The sequence below is a fragment of the Halyomorpha halys genome, unplaced genomic scaffold, assembly GCF_000696795.3.
Source record: "Halyomorpha halys isolate HHAL.00 unplaced genomic scaffold, Hhal_1.1 Scaffold908.1, whole genome shotgun sequence".
NCBI classification, from domain to species: Eukaryota; Metazoa; Arthropoda; class Insecta; order Hemiptera; family Pentatomidae; genus Halyomorpha; species Halyomorpha halys.
This window is the reverse complement of record NW_027115706.1, coordinates 345,441-365,004: the sequence shown is the minus strand read 5'-3', so window position 1 is coordinate 365,004 and position 19,564 is coordinate 345,441. Positions and strand designations below refer to the sequence as shown.

At 29.7% G+C, this 19,564-nt stretch overlaps 2 protein-coding genes across 2 annotated transcripts in view; both read left to right on the top strand.

Annotated features, from left to right (window-relative positions):
* Positions 1-2,147: 2,147 nt before the first annotated feature.
* LOC106687032 (E3 ubiquitin-protein ligase UHRF1) lies at positions 2,148-13,822 on the top strand. The gene is made up of 13 exons (XM_014430690.2): positions 2,148-2,355; positions 2,509-2,673; positions 2,756-2,794; positions 4,004-4,149; positions 4,968-5,320; positions 5,534-5,720; positions 6,279-6,510; positions 7,416-7,627; positions 8,416-8,559; positions 9,060-9,216; positions 9,703-9,933; positions 11,688-11,786; positions 12,735-13,822. Exons 1-13 carry the CDS (start codon positions 2,206-2,208, stop codon positions 12,879-12,881), a joined length of 2,262 nt encoding a protein of 753 aa, XP_014286176.1. The 5' UTR covers positions 2,148-2,205; the 3' UTR covers positions 12,882-13,822.
* Positions 13,823-16,313: 2,491 nt separating this feature from the next.
* LOC106687025 (cAMP and cAMP-inhibited cGMP 3',5'-cyclic phosphodiesterase 10A) overlaps positions 16,314-19,564 on the top strand; it is a 48,813-nt gene continuing 45,562 nt past the window's right edge. Inside the window, exons 1-2 of the mRNA XM_067052739.1 lie at positions 16,314-16,686; positions 17,022-17,221. Coding sequence (XP_066908840.1) covers positions 16,592-16,686; positions 17,022-17,221 — 295 coding nt within the window. The 5' untranslated portion in view covers positions 16,314-16,591. The remainder of the gene's footprint in view (positions 16,687-17,021; positions 17,222-19,564) is intronic.

The window sequence follows — 19,564 nt, the reverse complement described above, 5'->3', positions numbered from 1 at the left end:
TAACTTTTGTGGCATAATTATATTTAAAGTGATTTTAAATAATCAGTTTAAAAACACCAACAGTAGTTTCCAAAGCTTGCCGATAGTGATGGGAGAAATTTGGTTTTAAATATTTTGTCGCGGGCAACGTAACGTATCGGTATGCCATATCTCCCTCATCTCAGCAGAAGTGTCCTACTTTTTTGTTCCCCAAGAGGTGTCCCGTGAGCATTTATCTCATGGTAGACGATTTGTACTATTTTTTTTTTATATAATTGGATGTGGTGATGACAAAAATCCTGCAACAAAATTATTAATGACAAAATCAATGCAATTTAAAATTGAAATTTTAAATTGTAGCTTTTCCACCAGAGACTGGAGAATTCGGATTTCGTAAAAGATCAAAGACCTTGCTTCGGTTGATGATGAGGTTAACTGTAGTGTTTATTTATTATTTGTGAAATGGCTATTCTAAATGATCCTATTTTTAAAATCCAGAGGTGAGGGGCCTCCTCATGTTGGTCACATAGAAGATAGAGAAATAAAAACATTAATTATTAAAGACAATATATAATGGTAAAATAATAAGAAAACAGTCAGAAGTAGAAATGAAATGTGGGGAGAGAGAGGGGGAGTATTAGAAGATGGAGTTATAAGGTGATGTTGATAGGGTTTTAGGAACCTTTCGTGCCCTGCCACCTCACAGGAAGGGGAGATGGGGTGATAGATTGGAATACTGGATTGAAGGAAGCAGGCAGACTGTCAAAGAATTTGATGTGTTGTTGTACAGTTTCTAGCTGTAGTTCGTTATGAATGTGCGTCATGTTACGTCTTTCTAGAGATGTTCCTCGGCATATCTTCTGTAGTGTGCTGTTCTGGTATTGTTGTGGTGATTTCAGGGCTGTTAGGTATAGAAAATGTAGTAGTGGTGCGATGTGTAGGAGTGATGGTCGTAATATTACTTTGTAAATAAGTAATTTGAGTCTGAGTGACAGCTCTGGTGAGTAGATGAGGTGTTTGAGTTGGTATGACGTTGACTTGACGATTTTTATTCTGTTTCGTATGTGAGCAGTGAAAGATAGGTGTGATTCTAGCTTCATGCCGAGGTAAGTCCGTCCGTTTCATCTCGGCAACTAGAACTGTTACTCTACCACAGACTCTCTCTTACCTAGACCTCCTCTACCTGCGTCAGTGTCCAGGGCTCATCCCCTGGCACGGTCGTTCCTTTCTTACCTATTATTGAATACGCCATGTCGAGGGCCTTCTGTAAAGTGGATATCAGGCTGGAGAACCGCCTAAGACTAGACAACCCCGACATATTCATATCTGGGTCTGACCAAATCGGAAACATATGGAACTGTTAGATAACTTGATTTGTTATCACGTTAAGCACATTGAAGATTTTTTATTGGATACCAGAGGAATACGATGGTTTAGTGGTGCCCCAAAGCTCAAATTATATAAATGAGTCTTATGTAATTAAATGGAAGTTCAGACCATTTGTCTAGAAAGTGATGTAATACTCGGAATCAACGAGCAGTTTTTTGTCTTGAGTTAAATTACAAATACTTAAGTTGTTTTACGTTTCTTTTTCCTTCTCTTTGCTCCTTGTATTTCTTTCTTGATCATTTTCACCTATGAAGCGTTTTTGCTTCTCTGTTGTCATAAAAATCTGCATTTTGCATAAATAATGTATTATTATAAGATTCTTTTAACACTCCATTTAATGTGACTAACTTTTTAGAATTAATATATTACGAGATGTTAGTGAAATACTTAAAAAGATCTCAATACTTCCTTCTCAATCATTTCAGAACTATCACATCTTTTGGTATATTAATTAGTAATCCTTCCGAACGAAATTGCGAAGTTTCAAACCTTTTAAAGTTGTGCCGCAAAATTGGTTACTTTGGCTGGAGTATATGTCAAAAGCTCATTAACTACGAAAGTTAACAATTTTGTATTTGTAGCAAGTAGGGAACGTATAGAATTTAATTAACTTTATTTTTGTCAAGAATAATTTTCTTCTCAGAACTGATAGATTACGAGTTCTTAGAAAAAACTTAAAAAAGGACCTTCATTTGATGCTTTTTCGAACCTCTTTGAGATTGTTGATATCGATAGTAAACCAAAAACCCGCCAAAAGTTGAATTGGCGCCTTTGTTTTGTTACCAGGTCACAGAATTAGGGTTGTTGTTATAATTTTTGTCTCATAAAACTGTTAAGATGTATGTTCAAGTGAGAACAATTGATGGAAAACAAAATGTAACTGTCACAGTTTCGAAACTTACAACTGTGGTTCAATTTAAAGAACTTGTTGAAAAAGAATTAAATGTTAAATGTGAAAAACAGAGACTTTTTTTCAGAGGAAAACAGGTTTGTTTCTTCATTTTTGTTAATTGTTAATTATTTTGTAAACTTTGCCTTTTTACACATAAAAATGTTAAGAATAACTGGAAAATATATTTTGCGCAAATATTTTTTTATATACATAAACAATAAATTGGCTTGAAATACTTTCTATTTTAGCTGGAAGATGACTACAAAATATTTGACTATAATATAAATGTAAATGATGTGGTACAACTTATGATAAAACCTGATTTACCTGAATTAAATAAAGATGCCGAAAAAGAAACTGATTGTAGTGATAGTAAGCCTGAGAAGAATGAAGTTAATAATTCAAAGAAATTGGTATATTTAAATAATTTTATTTTTATAGTTTTCTTAAGTATTTAAGTATAAGCATTTCTTAATATGATTATTCAATTTTTAGAAAGAAGAAGAATTTCCTACAGAGAGCAAGTATTTTAAGGTTAGTACAGTTGTTTCAAGTGCTTAAAGATTAAATCTTTAGAAAATTTTAAGTTGTCTAAGTGCTTTGTTTTTCATAATCCTATAAATTTTTTTTTTTTTTGTCAATCTTAAATGTTTTATTAGTAAATTAACCTCAAAAAGAGCAATTTAAATAATATGAATTTTTAAATTTTATTTATTCTTAAAAAATAAATTTGATAAATAATTATTGTAGAATATTTTATTTAGAATTGTATTGAATAATTTATTGTAGAATATTTATTTTGAAATTACACACTACTATTATGTTAATAAGATTCCCTAGATTGCATAACTTGTTTGTTTCAAAATTATTTTTGTAATAGTACTCAAGTATCACTCCTCATTGATGGTTGAGCGTTAACTTACTGATAGGAAGGGTTGGAAAAATTTTTGTGAAAACTAATTAATTAAAATGGTTCTAATTCCTTGAATAATTTTTTATATAATTGGAGGATTACAAATGAAATCTAAAAAAAATTAAATTTTCCCAAGTTTGTTACTTGTTAGCTATCCTATCCTTTTTAAAAACATATTTTAAAACGTATATAATATTTAATTTAGTTATATCATGCTTTATAAATTATGTGTGAACCTCAAATTTAATGATAGAACTCCTAAAACTTTTTTTTCCTGTGGACGATCGGTTTTATAGGTATAAATAATGCCAATAGTGTTATCATTTTGATTAACTGGGAATATTATTTTATCCTTCAAATAAATGTATACTATTCTTTAAAAGCACTATTTCATTTTTTATAGATATGGTATTGATAATGAAAAGAAAGTAATAATTTATTAAAAGTGTAATTATGTTTTTTATTAAAACATTTTAATGAAATTCTATTTTTATTTTGTTCATTATTTAATACACCTCTTAAATGTTTTTCATCCCACCTGTAAAATTCCATTTTTAACACACCTTTTCATTATTTTCAACACCTCAATTATTAATACTTAAAATTGAACTCATAATTACATGAAACCAAACATGTTTATTCAAAGTTTTATTTACATTTATCTTTACTTTATTTATATTTAGTGGGTTTCAATTAAAAAATAAATTATTGAATTTATAATATTTGTATCATTAATAAAAGCTAAAGTAATTATAAATGTTTTTAAGAGTATGGCTTGTCACCCTATAATTTGCTCAGTAAATATATTTATTTATTACTTTTGTTCTTAGATTGGTGACTATGTCGATGCCAAGGATTTGTGCTATGGAGCTTGGTTTGAAGGAAAAATTGTTGGCATCTTTAAAGATATTAATAAACTGGAAACTGACCCAACTGAAGAAGATGATTGTTTAATTTACAAGGTGTTTTTTCAAAGGTAATTTATTATTTTTCTATGCAGTCTAAAGATTTCTTGTTAGCAATTAGCTTTATCATTCTAGTTATAAGTAAGTAAAGTAGATACATTGTTGATTTAAACATTGATATTTTGTTAGAAGCTAGTCTTTTTGTTGTGTTTATCATAGTGCTGGTCAACTTCAATATTTTGGGCAGAACAACAGTGATATGATCTACATCATCGTAATGCCATTTCTTAGTGATTATTTTATCACAAATAAAATACAATACTTTTTTTTATGCTTTGATGAATATTTCTTCTGGTATTGATGTATATCTTAAGCTAGTGTTGGCTACTGTGATTTACGTAATCCTTCGACTGGATGATCTTTTATCTTACCTAAATAACACTGGTATTATATACTCATTTATACAAAACCCCCAAACATTTTTGATTTTTGTTTATTCATTTATTTTCACATTCAAAGATATTTTTCATTTATTATTTTGTTGTTTAGTATGGTTTACTCTAACCCATTTTTAATTTATTTTTTCTATTTTATTTACTAATTTACCGATTTCCCAACATACTTTTTACATATCCTTGCAATATCCTTTAGTTTAATTTAATTTTATAAAGTTATAAATATATTCCATGGATGATTGATCACCTTGATAAGTGTTCTGGATTATTAGATCTATATATTAGGCATGTATATTTACCTTACCTTTTTTGTCTATCCTCTGGTTTTAGTATGTGTGGTTAATATTTAATTTAAAGAACTGTTTCCTCTTTCTTAGTTTAATAGTATTAACTTATAATATTAAATTAGTAATTTTTTTTTTTTTACTGTGCAGTTATCCTGATGACCCACCATTACTTATATCTTTAAAAGACATCAGACCTCGAGCAAGAACCATTTTATCTATAGATAGTATTAAAGTTGGAGATCTAGTTATGGTGAATTATAACATAGAAGAAGCGCAAGAAAGAGGTTATTGGTACGACTTAAAAGTAACAAATATAAGTAAAAATGGAAGAAGAAAACCTGTTTTAAAAGGAACGTTATATGTTGGCACAGAAAATACAAATCTTGATGATAGTACCATTGCATTCACAGATGAAGTTATGAAAATTGAGCCAAAAAAGTTAATAACTGAAAGAACTGAGGATGAATTAGAATTGATGCAGCAAGATACCGAAAAAAAACGTAAGTTGATATTATATGTATTTATATTTTTTGTGGTATTATTTTTATTATATTTCTCTTTTAATTTTTCTTTATTTATGTTTTTGTCCTCTGTTTGAGTTACATATATTTATAGTTATTTGAACTATGTTTAATTAAATATATTTGTTTTGATTGTGTTTATTGAATTAAACCAGTTTCAAATATTTTAATTTTAATTTTTCCCTTCAACAGGAGTAAATGCACCTTATTGTCCAAACTGTTCTGACAATCCTCGCAGGAAATGCAGGGAGTGTGGATGCCACAACTGTGGAGGCAAAAATGATCCTGAGAAGCAAGTTATGTGTGATGAATGCAACATGGCTTTTCACATCTCTTGTCTCAAGCCTCCATTAAGTAAAATTCCAGAAGTTGATGAATGGTATTTTTTTTTTTGTTATTTATAAAAGTATAATGTTTTATAAACTATTAAGTACAACACAAATCTGGTATAAAGGAATCTTAATATTTTGTAAGTTATATGCAGTCTTTACTGTAACCACTATATAAGTAAATAATTTGTACTATATCTTTCAGTATTAGTTAAATTTTATTTTGTTTAATTTTGTTCTTTTCAATTTCTTGTGTGAATTTATCTTTTAATCATAACTGAATTATAATCAGTCCTACTGATGTCTTGAGTTAGTTCTTGGCTGGCTTAATATGTCAGTTTCTGAAGTGAATTAGACTATATTTTTGTCTGAAATAATTAATGAGTTACCATGGTGTGTTAAACTAGCAATTTATTGCATTACAACTATTACAAAGATTTATGTATTTGTATCTATTACTAAAATATGTTAATAGTAGAGTATTATATATGAAGTCTTCATTTTAGATCAAGCGATTACCATCAATAATGGCAAATTTCCAAACATTTATGAAAATCTCTGTATAGAGATTTACTTGATAGCTTCTTTACTAAATTTTTATTTCACAGGTATTGTTCAGACTGCAAAAATGACGATACTGAAATAGTGAAAGCAGGAGAAAAACTTAAAGAATCCAAAAAGAAAGCTAAAATGGCCTCTGCCATAAACAACAGTTCACGTGACTGGGGCAAAGGAATGGCGTGCGTGGGACGTACAAAAGAATGTACTCTTGTTCCGCCTAATCATTTTGGACCAATTCCAGGTGTTGAAGTTGGTACTACTTGGAAGTTTAGGGTGCAGGTCTGTTGAATTTTATTTTAATTATTTGCTATTCTATTAAATTATTAATAATTCTGATATATACGTAATTGAATGCTGTAATAACAACAGTTACCTAAATTGAATTGAATGCTGTAATTGAATAATATAAATTATGTCTAATTAATGTTATCCATGTTGTAAAAATTAATTTATATTTTAAAAACAATTAGAGTCATCTGGTATTAAGTTTAACAAATTGATCTAACAAGTTGTCTTTGTTGAAACGACTCCGCATTTTTACTCATTACTTCCAATTAGTCAGGTATAAAGTAGAATCTTATCAGTCTCTTCTTTAACACCACAACTATTTGTTCTTTGTTTCTGCTGTGATTTAATTCCATGTGATCTGTACATAATCAGCATAGTGGTATAGTTGGCCTAATGACGTTATAAAACTCTTGGTGTTTTTGCTTCAGAGGAATGACCTTTTTTTTTTCTAGTCATTTTAGTAATTAATTTTGGCATTTAGCCCATATAACCCATATTATGAGTTAGACCAGATGCCCTGGTTCCACTTTTGATTTCATAATTATAATTTATTCAGTATATGAAATAGGCTTTTCCTTGAAAAACATATCAAATATCACCAAACTTTTAAATATTGCCGTAGTTTTAATTTATTCCTTTATTTTATCTGCTTAATTTAATATAAAGTTTGACATGAACCAATAATTACTAATTAACTCACCAAGTTATTGTTAAAATTTACTGTTTAAATTGTTGATGTTTATTGGTTGAATTATTTTTATAAATTTTCATCTAGATAATATTAAATACCGCTTCACTTATTAATACCTATTATATAGTCCATCTCATTAGCACTCATACTTATGCCCGATAAAAGGATATTTAATTTATTTATAGAATATTTTATTATGATTTAGGCCTCTGAGGCAGGAGTTCATAGACCTCATGTAGCTGGCATTCATGGTCGAGAAAGCGATGGAGCTTTTTCACTTGTTTTAAGTGGTGGATATGAAGACGATATAGATTCAGGGGAAGAATTTTTTTATACAGGATCAGGTGGTCGGGATTTATCTGGAAACAAGAGAACTGCAGAACAAAGCTCAGATCAACAACTCACTAGAATGAACAAGTAAAAATCATTGTTAATTTTTTAATAATGAAAACTGTTATATCATTATTTATTTACTTTTTTAGTGGCTGGGGATGATTGTAAATGATTTTGTTTAATTGGTTAATGTGGATTTAAAAAGTATAATTGTTATATAATGTACAATTATGAACTTTTAAATAGTTTTCCTTCTTGATTAAAAACATAATAATACAATAATTAAATACAATATAAATAAGAAAAAGTATTTAATAAAATTCATTCAAAAGACTGGTTGCCAAGTATACTCTTTAAGACTTTTACGAGTTTTTATGTTTAGCATTCTTGACTCAGAAGTGGCACTCGTTTCTAATCCATCCTGGACGGGTTGAAATTTATTTTATTTCGGAAACGGAATGAATCTCAAATTATCCTAATTAGTCAATTTTTCACATTAAATTAAACTTTAAAATTATTTATCACATTCAACAGTAAAATGTATCACAACAATCATTGTTGTACATAAGCACTGGTTCATTTATAAGTATGAAATATGGAAAATATTTCAAGCAATTGGTGGTAAAACACTGTAACTTACAAAATGAAAACTATGATTATGTCATGCTCGTTATTTACAAAATTTTGTTTTGCTAGCATTCGCTTTCTACTACTCAAACCAACATTACTCTTTTAAAAAGATTAATCCCCTTAAGATTCTTTCAATTGTCAAATCTTCTAGAAATAAAATAAAAAAATCTTTTTGTGGTATATAGAGATAAATTTTTTAAACAGTAATTGCTTGTATTAGAGTCATTATTTATTATTTTCAGGGCTCTAGCTTTGAACTGCAATGCTAAGTTTGATGCAAATAAAGGAGCTGAAGCAAAAGATTGGCGTGGAGGGAAACCTGTGAGAGTTGTAAGGAATTTTAAGCTTGGTAAACATTCCAAATATGCCCCTGAAGATGGAAACAGGTAATGGTTTATTTCATTGATAAAATATGTTTTATATTATTGGTTGTCATGAATCTTATCTTATTTGAAAGAAAAAAAAAATACATTTTTCAATGCTTCTCAAAAAATGTTTTATAATAAACTTACTGAAATGTGTGACCACTAACATAAGTTCTAGAAAATGAAGTAAGTTAGCTAAAATGAACCTCATGTAATTGTTTTCAAAAATAAATTATGAATTCACAATTATTAATTAATTTTTTCTCTCATTCAAATTTTTTCCAAGAAGTAAATTGAAATACATATCATTTATAGTTCAATCATATGTCTGGTTAATTGAGTGTGTCATGGAGGAAGTTTCTTACTCTCTTACAGACTGTTCTCGTTTTAGTACTGCCCTATTCTTGTGAGGGAGCTATAGTAGATCTAGTTTAATAAGTATTAATTATCATTGTTATTGTAAAATCCTCAATACATGTATAATTATGTAATTATTGATTTTCTCAAATATAAATTTATAGGTATGATGGTATTTACAAAGTTGTTAAATACTACCCGGAAAAAGGAAAGTCTGGATACATTGTTTGGAGATATTTGCTGAGAAGAGATGATCCTGCACCTGCTCCATGGACCAAAGAAGGGAAAGCTCGTGTTGAATCTCTAGGTTTGGAAATGGTGGTATGTAATTCAGTTCATATTGTGTGTGAACAAGAGCTTATCTCAAAATTTCTTTCAATGAAAGTTATCTGAAGTAGTATGAGTATAAATAATGAAGAGGTGTGTATATATATATATATCCAGAAATTTAATTTTGCATGCAATATCACATCTCTTCTTCTATTTTTAAGTTAAGAAAAATCTAAGTACAATCAAGTCCTATGTAACCCTATCTTCTTGGTCAGTTATTAAAAAAATAAGTATGCCTTCAACCTTTTTTATTATTGGCTCCAAAAAATTTATAAAAAAATAAATAATTAAAAACTTTTTTTACTTTGTGAATTAGAAGTACTTACCCCTTAGGCTGTTTTTTAATTACTCAGGGGTAAAAAGTATTGTTATTACTTTACTGCTAAATATATTAGTTTAGATTGGCATTGGCATTGTTAATGGTGTACTTGTACCTAAGTCTTTGTTATTAATATATAATTTTATGAATTTTTATAGTTTCCAGATGGCTATTTGGCAGCAATGGAAAAAAAGGAAAAAGAAAACATACCAGCTAATTCAAAATTAAAGAGGTTTTTTACGGATAGTTCTGAAGGTAGTCCACAGAAGAAAAAAGCAAAACTTGTTGCCTATAAGTTGGAAGCAGATGTTGAAGATAAAATCAATAATGACACTGCTAACTCTAAACTTTGGGATATGACAAAAGTTGCTTTAGATATGGGTAAAAAGGTATGACCATTAATATTTTAAAACAATTTATGTTAATGTTATCAATTAAATTATTGTTAGATTGAATGAGTATTGATCATTTCTGTTAATAGTTACATTCATAACATTATTTTATTTTTTGAATTATTTTGCTTTAACAAATTTGTAAAAAGAAGAGCATTTTAAATTTAAATTCCTAACTGAAGTTGCTTATAATTTACCAGAAGAAATCAAAATCATTTTATGGTTTAAAACAGAAGTGTACAACATTTTTGTAGGTGCCACAATCAAGGGTTCGCCATATCAAAGCGTGCCACATCAGTATCCTTTCCTCTCTGTACCCTTCCATTCTCATGATAATCATTTCTACAAATGCTTGTATTTTAAAATATTTTTTCTCCTTTTGTAAAATTTTACTCCACAGCTAGATAATGAAAATACTTAATTTCTATTATTTATACAATAAAAATATATGTTAGAGTAACTATGTACAACCTTCAGTAATAATATTATTTTTGCTGGAGAAGAAATCACGATAATAAATGTATTCAAAAAATTATAAATTTAGTAAATATAGGTAGTGGGTACAAATACTGTAATGAATAAATAAAAATGATGATGTAAATACAAAATTAATAAGAAAATAATTTCCACAATAACGCACGATTCTTAATAAGACTTCCTAATGTGTTTTTACTTGGTTAGATTTTCCAAGTCCAATTGAACTCTGTACTGAGATATTAATAAATTCTTTAATCAATAATCCATGAATGAAGTGAAATATTTGCTTTTTTTCATTCTTGTGTCTAAGAAAGGCTATTCACATAATATGTGTGGTTGAAACAAAGAATATAGTCGTCTGAAGTCTCTGGACGCAGGAAAATTTCCTGATGACATAAAAATTTCAGCTCGCCCCTCAACCAAACACTAGCACTATTCCACCCAATTTTAAATTGATATTATCGGTATAATGATTCCTAAATCACCATTTCATTCTATAATGGAAACGTGAGTTATTTTTAAAAATAATAAAGTTAGGAAAAAAAAAAGGTACAAAACCTGCTGGTTCCTTGTACTTATTCCGATTACATTGTGGTACATGTGCCTTTGGTTGGATATGCCTGGATTAAGACTTAGTCAAATGTTTTCAAATTCATTATAGACTTTTTTTTTGTTGAAATTATCATTTTTGAGAGAAGAAATGTTGATTTTTTAAATTAGTATATTTTCAATCTTTTATTTTATACATGTTGAGAAATCACTTTCAATTGGTTTTTTGTTGTAATTTTTAATATAATAATGCCATCTTAATCACAAGGAAGAACAGTGCTCAGTGTTAGTTTTTCTGTCATTATGTGTAATAAAGATAGAAATAAACAAAATTAAAGGATAAGTTTCATAAATAAAAACATATTTTAGGATGACAGGATTCTAGCCCTTTCATCCTTTGTATGTCTCTTCTCTTCCTACCATCTCATTTTATATTTTATAAAGTAATGGCTATTTGATCCTTCGAAACCTTATTCCCTCTTGGGGAATGCTAAGAAAGCTAAGGACTTGAGTATTTGTGCGCTAAGGATAGTACTTTATCTAGGGCAAAATTCTAATTGGTTTTATTGAACTTCTGACAAATATTTATAACTATAGTTGATAAAAATTGTCACTTGTTAAGGGGGGGGGTCAATATTTACTGAATAATTAAGTGATTAAGTTTTTATTTAAAAGTTGGATCTTATCATATTACTGTGCTTTCTATTATTTATTTATTTTTTTAGGAATTCCTGTCAAAAGTTGAAGAAACATTTATGTGTATATGCTGTCAAGAACTAGTTTACCAACCTATTACTACTCAGTGTGGGCATAATATGTGTTTAGTAAGTTTTAATGGTGTTTAATTATTTCTTTTAGATCTTATGTTTCTTATAAAAAAAAAAACATTACACACTGAAATGGGAATAAAAACGATAATGCTCTTAAGCTTCTTCCCTGAATGATTGTATAAGCTATTCTGGTTTCTCTTTCCGGAAGATTTAATTAATCTTCTTGATATGATTTCTTTATCTTCTAGGGAATTTTTCATTAGTTTATAATGAAATTCGCTAAAAATTGACATCTCTGGATAAAAGTCAATAGCTCACATGTTGAGGGGATAACAAAAATGAAGCTGAATTAATATAGTAAATATGTTTTCTGACTGATGAATTTTGACAAATAACAGTTTCTATTTTTGATACCATTTTGAATCCCCTCCTAAAAAGTCAAAGTCATTTTTTTCTAAACAACATTTTTTCATGACAAGCTTCAAAAAGTGTGACTTTTCGATTAAAAATCATTTTTATTCAAATAAAATTAAACTGCGAACAAACTGAATCATTGCATATTTATCTATATTATAAAATATAAACTGTACAAAATATTAAACAATGCATTAACAGTTTTTTTTTTCTTGGAAGTTAGAGATACGTGTACATTCTGTAGCTTGACAATTGAAATAAGTCTACCTGACAGTCTATAAATTTATTAGCATTCATTTATGGTTTTAATGTGCAGTAGTGCTACTCTTATCTCACTTGCCTACTACTTTTTAACTGTGGGAATGTGAAACGATTTTCGCAGATAAGAATTTGATTTATTTCATTAAAACCTAACACCTTATTTTACTTCCATTTTGTTAGTAATATATTTTACCTAGGTCAGTATGCTATTATTTTCCTTTTGCTCTTTTATGTCTCCCTCTTTTTTTTCAATGTATGTATTTTGTTTTGGTGAATTTAATTTGAAATATGTCATCCCAATATTTATGTATATATATTTTTTTACAGGTTTGCTTGCAAAGATCATTTAGTGCTGAAGTTTATACTTGTCCTTACTGCAGAACAGAACTCGGTAAACAATTTGAAATGAAACAGAATAAATCTCTTCAAGCTGCATTACTTTTACTTTTTCCTGGCTATAGTGCCGGGCGATAGTTTATAATTTGTTTATTTATTTAAAATTACAAATAGGTCATATTAAATGGTGTCGCTGCACATTTAATATTAATTATTAGAGTGTTTCTATCTCTCTTATGCTGTTTTTTAAACATTTTAAAGAACTAGTTTTTGCATAATTAATTATGCAATCATCAGTAATAAATAAGTTGTTGGTGTTTAGTCTTTTTTATAGAATAAATCTTGACTTAAAAAAAGAATTATTCCAACTAAATTTTTACTGTTGAATGATGTTAGATCAAAGTAGATCTTGAATAAGGGATACACTCAAAACACTGGTTGGTAAATGTATTTCCGCTATTTCATGTTATTGAATGACTTTGTTATTCTTTGTATTATTAGTCTAAGAAATATAATTATAAAGGAATGCTATTTTGTTCATAGGTTTTTAATACTTAGAAATTCATTTATGTTTTTCTTATTGTTATCCAAATAGATTCAAATAGAGTTTTATTGATGCCGTTAATTAATCATATTGTGAAGTACAAATTTATTTATTTATGATAACATGAGATGAACGAAATAATTCATATTGTGTGAAACCATATATTAGTTCATATTCCTTTCCTATACAAAATATGAAACCATTTGTTTCACCATCATTTAATTAAGTCTTCATTGGTGCTTTCAATGTCATATCATAACTTAGTTTACCGCAAATAAATTAGCATTAATTCATAAAACATAAATTAAATATATCGATTTGTGAATTTAGTATTATATTAACTATATGTGTAATGTTAATTTTAAAAATTTATTAAAATATTACCTTTCAGAAAAACGCAATTTTAAATATTTATTATTGTTGGTCTAGCAATTGATTTTTAGCCTAAGTTAATGATGTACATAATATTTCTTGTTCAACTGATTTATATAAAAAAAATTAGTAACCCTGCTGGTGTCAGAGTTCAAAAATGTACTGTAGATAATTTTATTTTTTGAATAAATATAATTTTTGTTTTAAAAATATATTTTACTTTTGTACAATTATATATTATATTTGTTGTTTACCTTATTGATTCAAAATGTGTAACTCTGTAACATATCAAAAGTGCAAAACCATGTAAGTCCAAAATAGTTTTATTTGGAGTTATTTTACTATTTTAATTTTTGTAAATTTGATCTACAACGATTAATGGTTAGTTTTTTTTTGCTTCATAGTATAAAAGAAAATTAATATAATGAAAATTTAATTTTTTATCTCCTAATGAAAAATTGTCATCTTACAGTTGTTACGTGATTTCACACTTTTGGCAATGATATTACTTGTGAGGTTTTTCATTTTTCTTTTGGCTATTAATCAACAAATATGTTTATTATTGTTTTATTTAATTTTTAACTTTTTGGTAAGTACTCAGATTATTTAATTGTTAAATTTCCACATAAGTTCACTAAGTAAATTAGCAAAATTTCATCCATTCTGTATTTTTATCAGTATTTTTGGGTTTAACACTCCTTTTCAGCCCCCAAAATGGTGTTAGAGGGTTGAAAATGTGTAGGGGTATTAAGTCACCTCAATTTCCTGTCTCATCCACTGAACATTTAATGATACATGACGGTTTGAAACTTGAATGGGTAACATTTTACCACCGCGCATCCGCTCTACCTACACCCATGAGGGAACTTGTGGTAAAGTTATCATAGTTCTTATCTTGCTGGTAAATTATTTAAAGATTTGAGTTAATTACATGCTCGGCAGTCAGTTAAAATGTGTTAACGGTAAGGTCCGTTCCACAAGTCTGGCTTAAAGGTGGAGAATCGCTGCCATAAGCTAACCGTGGATCAGGTGTGTATGAACTATTCGAAGGTGTGTCCAAATCACCACCTCTGCGCTCATTTTTAGTGGATGATATCCAAGGAGAGATGTCAATTCTGAATTCCCTAAATTTATTATCGGTAAGATTTTTTCCCACATTTGCTCCCGGTTCAATGTAATTTTCTGTTTTATGAGGGCAGTAAAGTAATCTACAGGTGGAATGTTTTCAGAGATTGCCACCTTTGCTGTCCGATCAGCCAATTCGTAACAGGGTATTTCACAGTAACCAAGGAACCAGGCGAAAGACATTGAAATACAGTTTCTGTTTGTGGACTTTATTGAGTAAATATAGAATGTTTTGATTTAGCAGGTTCGATGAGAAAATATTTCTTAAGCTGAGTAGGGCTGACATTGAATCTGTACAGATAACTATCTTTTTTTTTGTGGGATGAAAAATAATTAAACTCTTCCAAATAGCATCATTTCAGCTGTATAACTGCTATATATCAGCGACAGAGAAAATAGGTATTGTTGATCATTGCACACATTTAGATGATGTCTATCTGGAAACAACTCATTAATTGGATGGTGGGGAGCAAATAGGAATTTTGCAAGTAAATCAGATCAAGCTGTTACTTTCAATGGTTGATCAGAGGCTCCAGCGTTGACATAAATACTATTGACTGAGCTAGAAAGGAAAGCACCAATGGCTATTCTGAGACCCACATTTTGCACAAAGTCCAGTATTTTCAGAGTGATACTCGATGAGACTAGCTTTGATGCTAGTCTTGACTTGAACTCATTGGGTTAAAATATTTCTCATTTGGATTATATTTAACATTATGTAAACAATATTACATATACAAAATATTTAACATTTTGTTTCAAGTGTTCAAGTATGACACAAAATAATTCATCATGTGGCTCTCCATGAAAACCACACTTAAAACAGCATTTTAAAGTATATGATAGTTTTACTATGATCAATACATTATTTATTAGTACTTGAGGGGAACAGTAAGTTCCAGCCCAGGTGTGGCAGTTACAAGAAAAGGTGAACAAGATATATCAATTACATTGATCCTGATGTTTTTGATTAAGTAAATGCACAAGATATCGTTTGCATATCAGGAGTTAATATTTTTAAATAGTGTTATGAATGGACTATGATTAAGACTTTATAATTTAGTCAAGATTCACATATTTGTTTTCGTGATCCCTCTCTGAATACAAATCACCGTTTGTTGGCTTTGTATATAATTTGATAGGCCCAGAATTAATTTATGTAATGTATTTTTTTAGACCGCCTTCCTAGTAATTTCTGACATATGGGAGAGGGGGGAGGTGTTATTTAAAGGTAACTAATATATCCTAGCCATGGTGGAGGGTCAAGTTTTCATTTCGTGGCACCACCACAGAATTAAAGGCGAACCCCCAGGTCGGATCCCAACCGGCGCCGCTGCAGTCGTGAGACAGTCGCTTAATTCCCTCAGTTACCAACGGCCCTACCCTTAAGTAAGCTAGAAATCCAAAGCAGTATTTATGAGGTTAATTAAATACAAGCTTATCATCATAAATCAATCGATCAAATTTTATTCATCCTACAGGCAATCGATTTTAAAGTACTTTTATCATTTCCATGAGAAGATGGTTGGAGGTGCGGTCAACACATGGTTAACCTACATGCCTGTTAATCTCTGACCGTACACCCAATCTTCTCATATACATTATCCACGGTCAACTATCTTCTCATTATTTCTATTAGAATAGTAAATCAATTAATAGTATTAAGTATTTTCACCATTAAAATACGTGACAACGATCAACTGAATTCTCAACGAATCATGTGATTACGCACATTTTTTTTTATTAAATAGTTTTTGTGTTGTGATTTCTAGTAATTTTCAGTGCAGAAGTTTAAGAAGCTGAAAATATGGAGCGGAAACGGCTTACCGTGCCAACAGAGTACCTCAGCAGGCCTGACCGGAGAGGCATACACTCAGTAATTGCACCGTATATTTTTATCAGGTTAGTGGATTCATACTGAATCCTTTATTAGACCTAAGTTTGAAAGTAATCAAGATAAATCCCAATAACATAAAAATGTTTCGTTTTATTGTTAAATCCTACACCTAGCAGTGTGTCAATTTACCACATTTCGTTGACAATGGAGGCTCACGATTTTAAAAAAGTTATTATTTATTATCAACATTCAAATATGAACAGTCTTGAGTAAATTAACCAACTAATCTTGATCAACCGTGTGCCATAAACCTTAACTAATTTTATTAAATAGGTACTAAAGCTAAACATTTTACGATAGTTAACGTCCTTTGTTATCTATGGATTTGTTGATTTTTAAGGACTCGGATGACAGAGATGGAGGAAGCACTGTTGGACCAATCTCAGACTATGATGTGCGGTACCTTCACGGCACTGCGGACCAGCAGGCCACCTCCAATACCCCTCAGGCACATCTCTAGCTACATGAGCATGTCCTACGATTTCAGTCAGGAACTGCTCAGGACTGCAGAGGCAATGATGGATTATACCAAATCATCGGGTTTGTAGGGTTCTTCATTGTTTTTATAAAAAGGCAGTTTCGAGCCTAGTTAATATTAAAAGTTTTACTGATTGGAGAAGATGGTCGAGGGGTGCGGTCAGCAAAGAAACAACATAAATAAATAAAAAAATATTTATGCCGACGTTTCGACCTGACTCACAGGTCTTCATCGGGGCTATAAAAACAAAAATAAGCGACTGACAGCGATTTGTCTATGCCGAACAAAAAAAAAAAAAATGCAAGACTGTCGTCACAATTATCTTTTGAGCGAATGGGTATGTATGGAAATAAAAAAAAAACAGTAAATGCTGCATTGCACTGTATATTTGCCGTTTTATTTATAATGTTTTTATTTCTTTTTTTTTTTTTTTTTGTAATATTTTGAGAAAGTGGAATTCGCTTGCCATATACTTGGGACACACTTCGGAAACCACTGGGCTTGGGCAGTGGTCAAGCAAGTCCTGATTGGACAAGCATAGCGCGGTGGTCGCTTAGTCCAGCAAATAAAAAATCAAGTATACGGAATATAGTGAAATATCTTTATGAGTTTAGCTTCCAATTATCAGTAAGGATGATTAACTGTATCTCATATATTTATTTTTTTCTTAGCGCAATCATCGCGCTATGCTTGTCCCATTAGGACGCAGCCTTAGGCATTTGAACGCCATCGGGCAGTAAAATAATAAGCGCTTCCACTCTTTCCAAAAAAAAAAATAAAAAATGGATAAATTAAGCGGAAAAAATGAGGTACGTGTAAATGTTATCATTTTAGTTTGAATGTACCACAGTTACCATGAATTTCCATAAATTGTCTAGTAAGATTAGACCTAAGAAACCCAAACTCAAATATTCAGTAAATAATGAAACGACTTCCTTTCCATTGTTTAATATTACCGTAAAATGATGCCCTGTTCGACGAATTAGTGTGTCGAGGGAGTTGAAGAAGTAAAAAGGGCAACTAATAGGTTAGGCGAGATTTTATTTTTTTTTCTAAACAATTTTGTTTCTGATATATGGAAGGGACAAATATTAGTCCAGTCAAATACGACACATGACCCTGGCATTTGAAAAAATAAATAGTAACCTGTTTACCTCTTTTATCTGTGTTATACTTTGTTTAGTAGCATCAGTACACTAAACAAAAAAATTCCAAAGGTTTTTAATATGCGTTTGGTGTGCAGATGGAAGTAAATATAGTCAAAATCATGTATTTTATCAGTTTTTCTTATATATCAATAATCATTGGGTTTAGTTAAAAGGATTCTGTACATGCATATCATATTAATTACTGTTTTAATCCGATCAAATTAGTCTCTTGATCCAAACATTCAAGAAATAAAAAAGCCACTTCCCCTATGTTGTTTAGTACCACCTAAACATTATATCCTTAAAAATCACACGGATTTTTGCATTCGGGTTTAGGTGTGGAAGGGGTAAAAAACGTATATTTCACTAGATTTTTTTTATACTTAAAAAACTAAGGAGTTTAGTAAACAATTTATAAAAAATTTGAAGTACAAATTAAATTTTTTACCAAAGTGGATATATAGCTGCTTTTTGTTTTTAACCAAGTAGTATCTGTGATAAGGAGGGGATACATATTAGTCCAGTCATATTAGGCACCTACCCCTAACATTCAAAGATTAAAAAAGTGAATAGTTTTATATTTTTTAGTAGCACCAATACATTCCAATGGGTTTCGAGTCGGGTTCAAGATGAAGGTGATGTTTAATGAATTGCCCGCAATGTTCAGAGAGAAGTCTACTCGATACCAGTCTTTCTGGCCACGCCCAGAAGGACCGTGAGTGACTTCTTGGTCTGTAGTTGTAATCATTAGTGCTTAATATCCGATCGTCAGTTCAGATTAAATTACATTGATAATATAATTTATTAATTACATAAACACAGTATTAATATTAAAAATAATTAAATAACAACCATATAACATAAATTATACTTGCCATTAAAAGTTTGGAATATAATGTGTACAAATCATTATTTGCTTGTTGGTATTTTATGGGCTGCTTACCGTTCAACCGATTGTGATGGTACTTTGTTAAATGTTTATGATATTCCTATAAAGGTTATAGATTATTCCGATTTTTTTGGTAAAAACAAGTTATTAATGAAATTAAGCCTTTTTTGGCGCCTAGTTCAAAAAGTATACATTTTTTCATGGTTATTATATGCCAATCGATTTGTCCCTTTCTGAAGAATACGAAACAAACATTACTAAAATTAATAAAACATAATGGGGATTTCAGTAAATCAGGTAAAAAAAAAATTGTTTCTTGAAAAAGCAAAACATATTACAAACATACTTTAAAGATCATTATTCAAAGA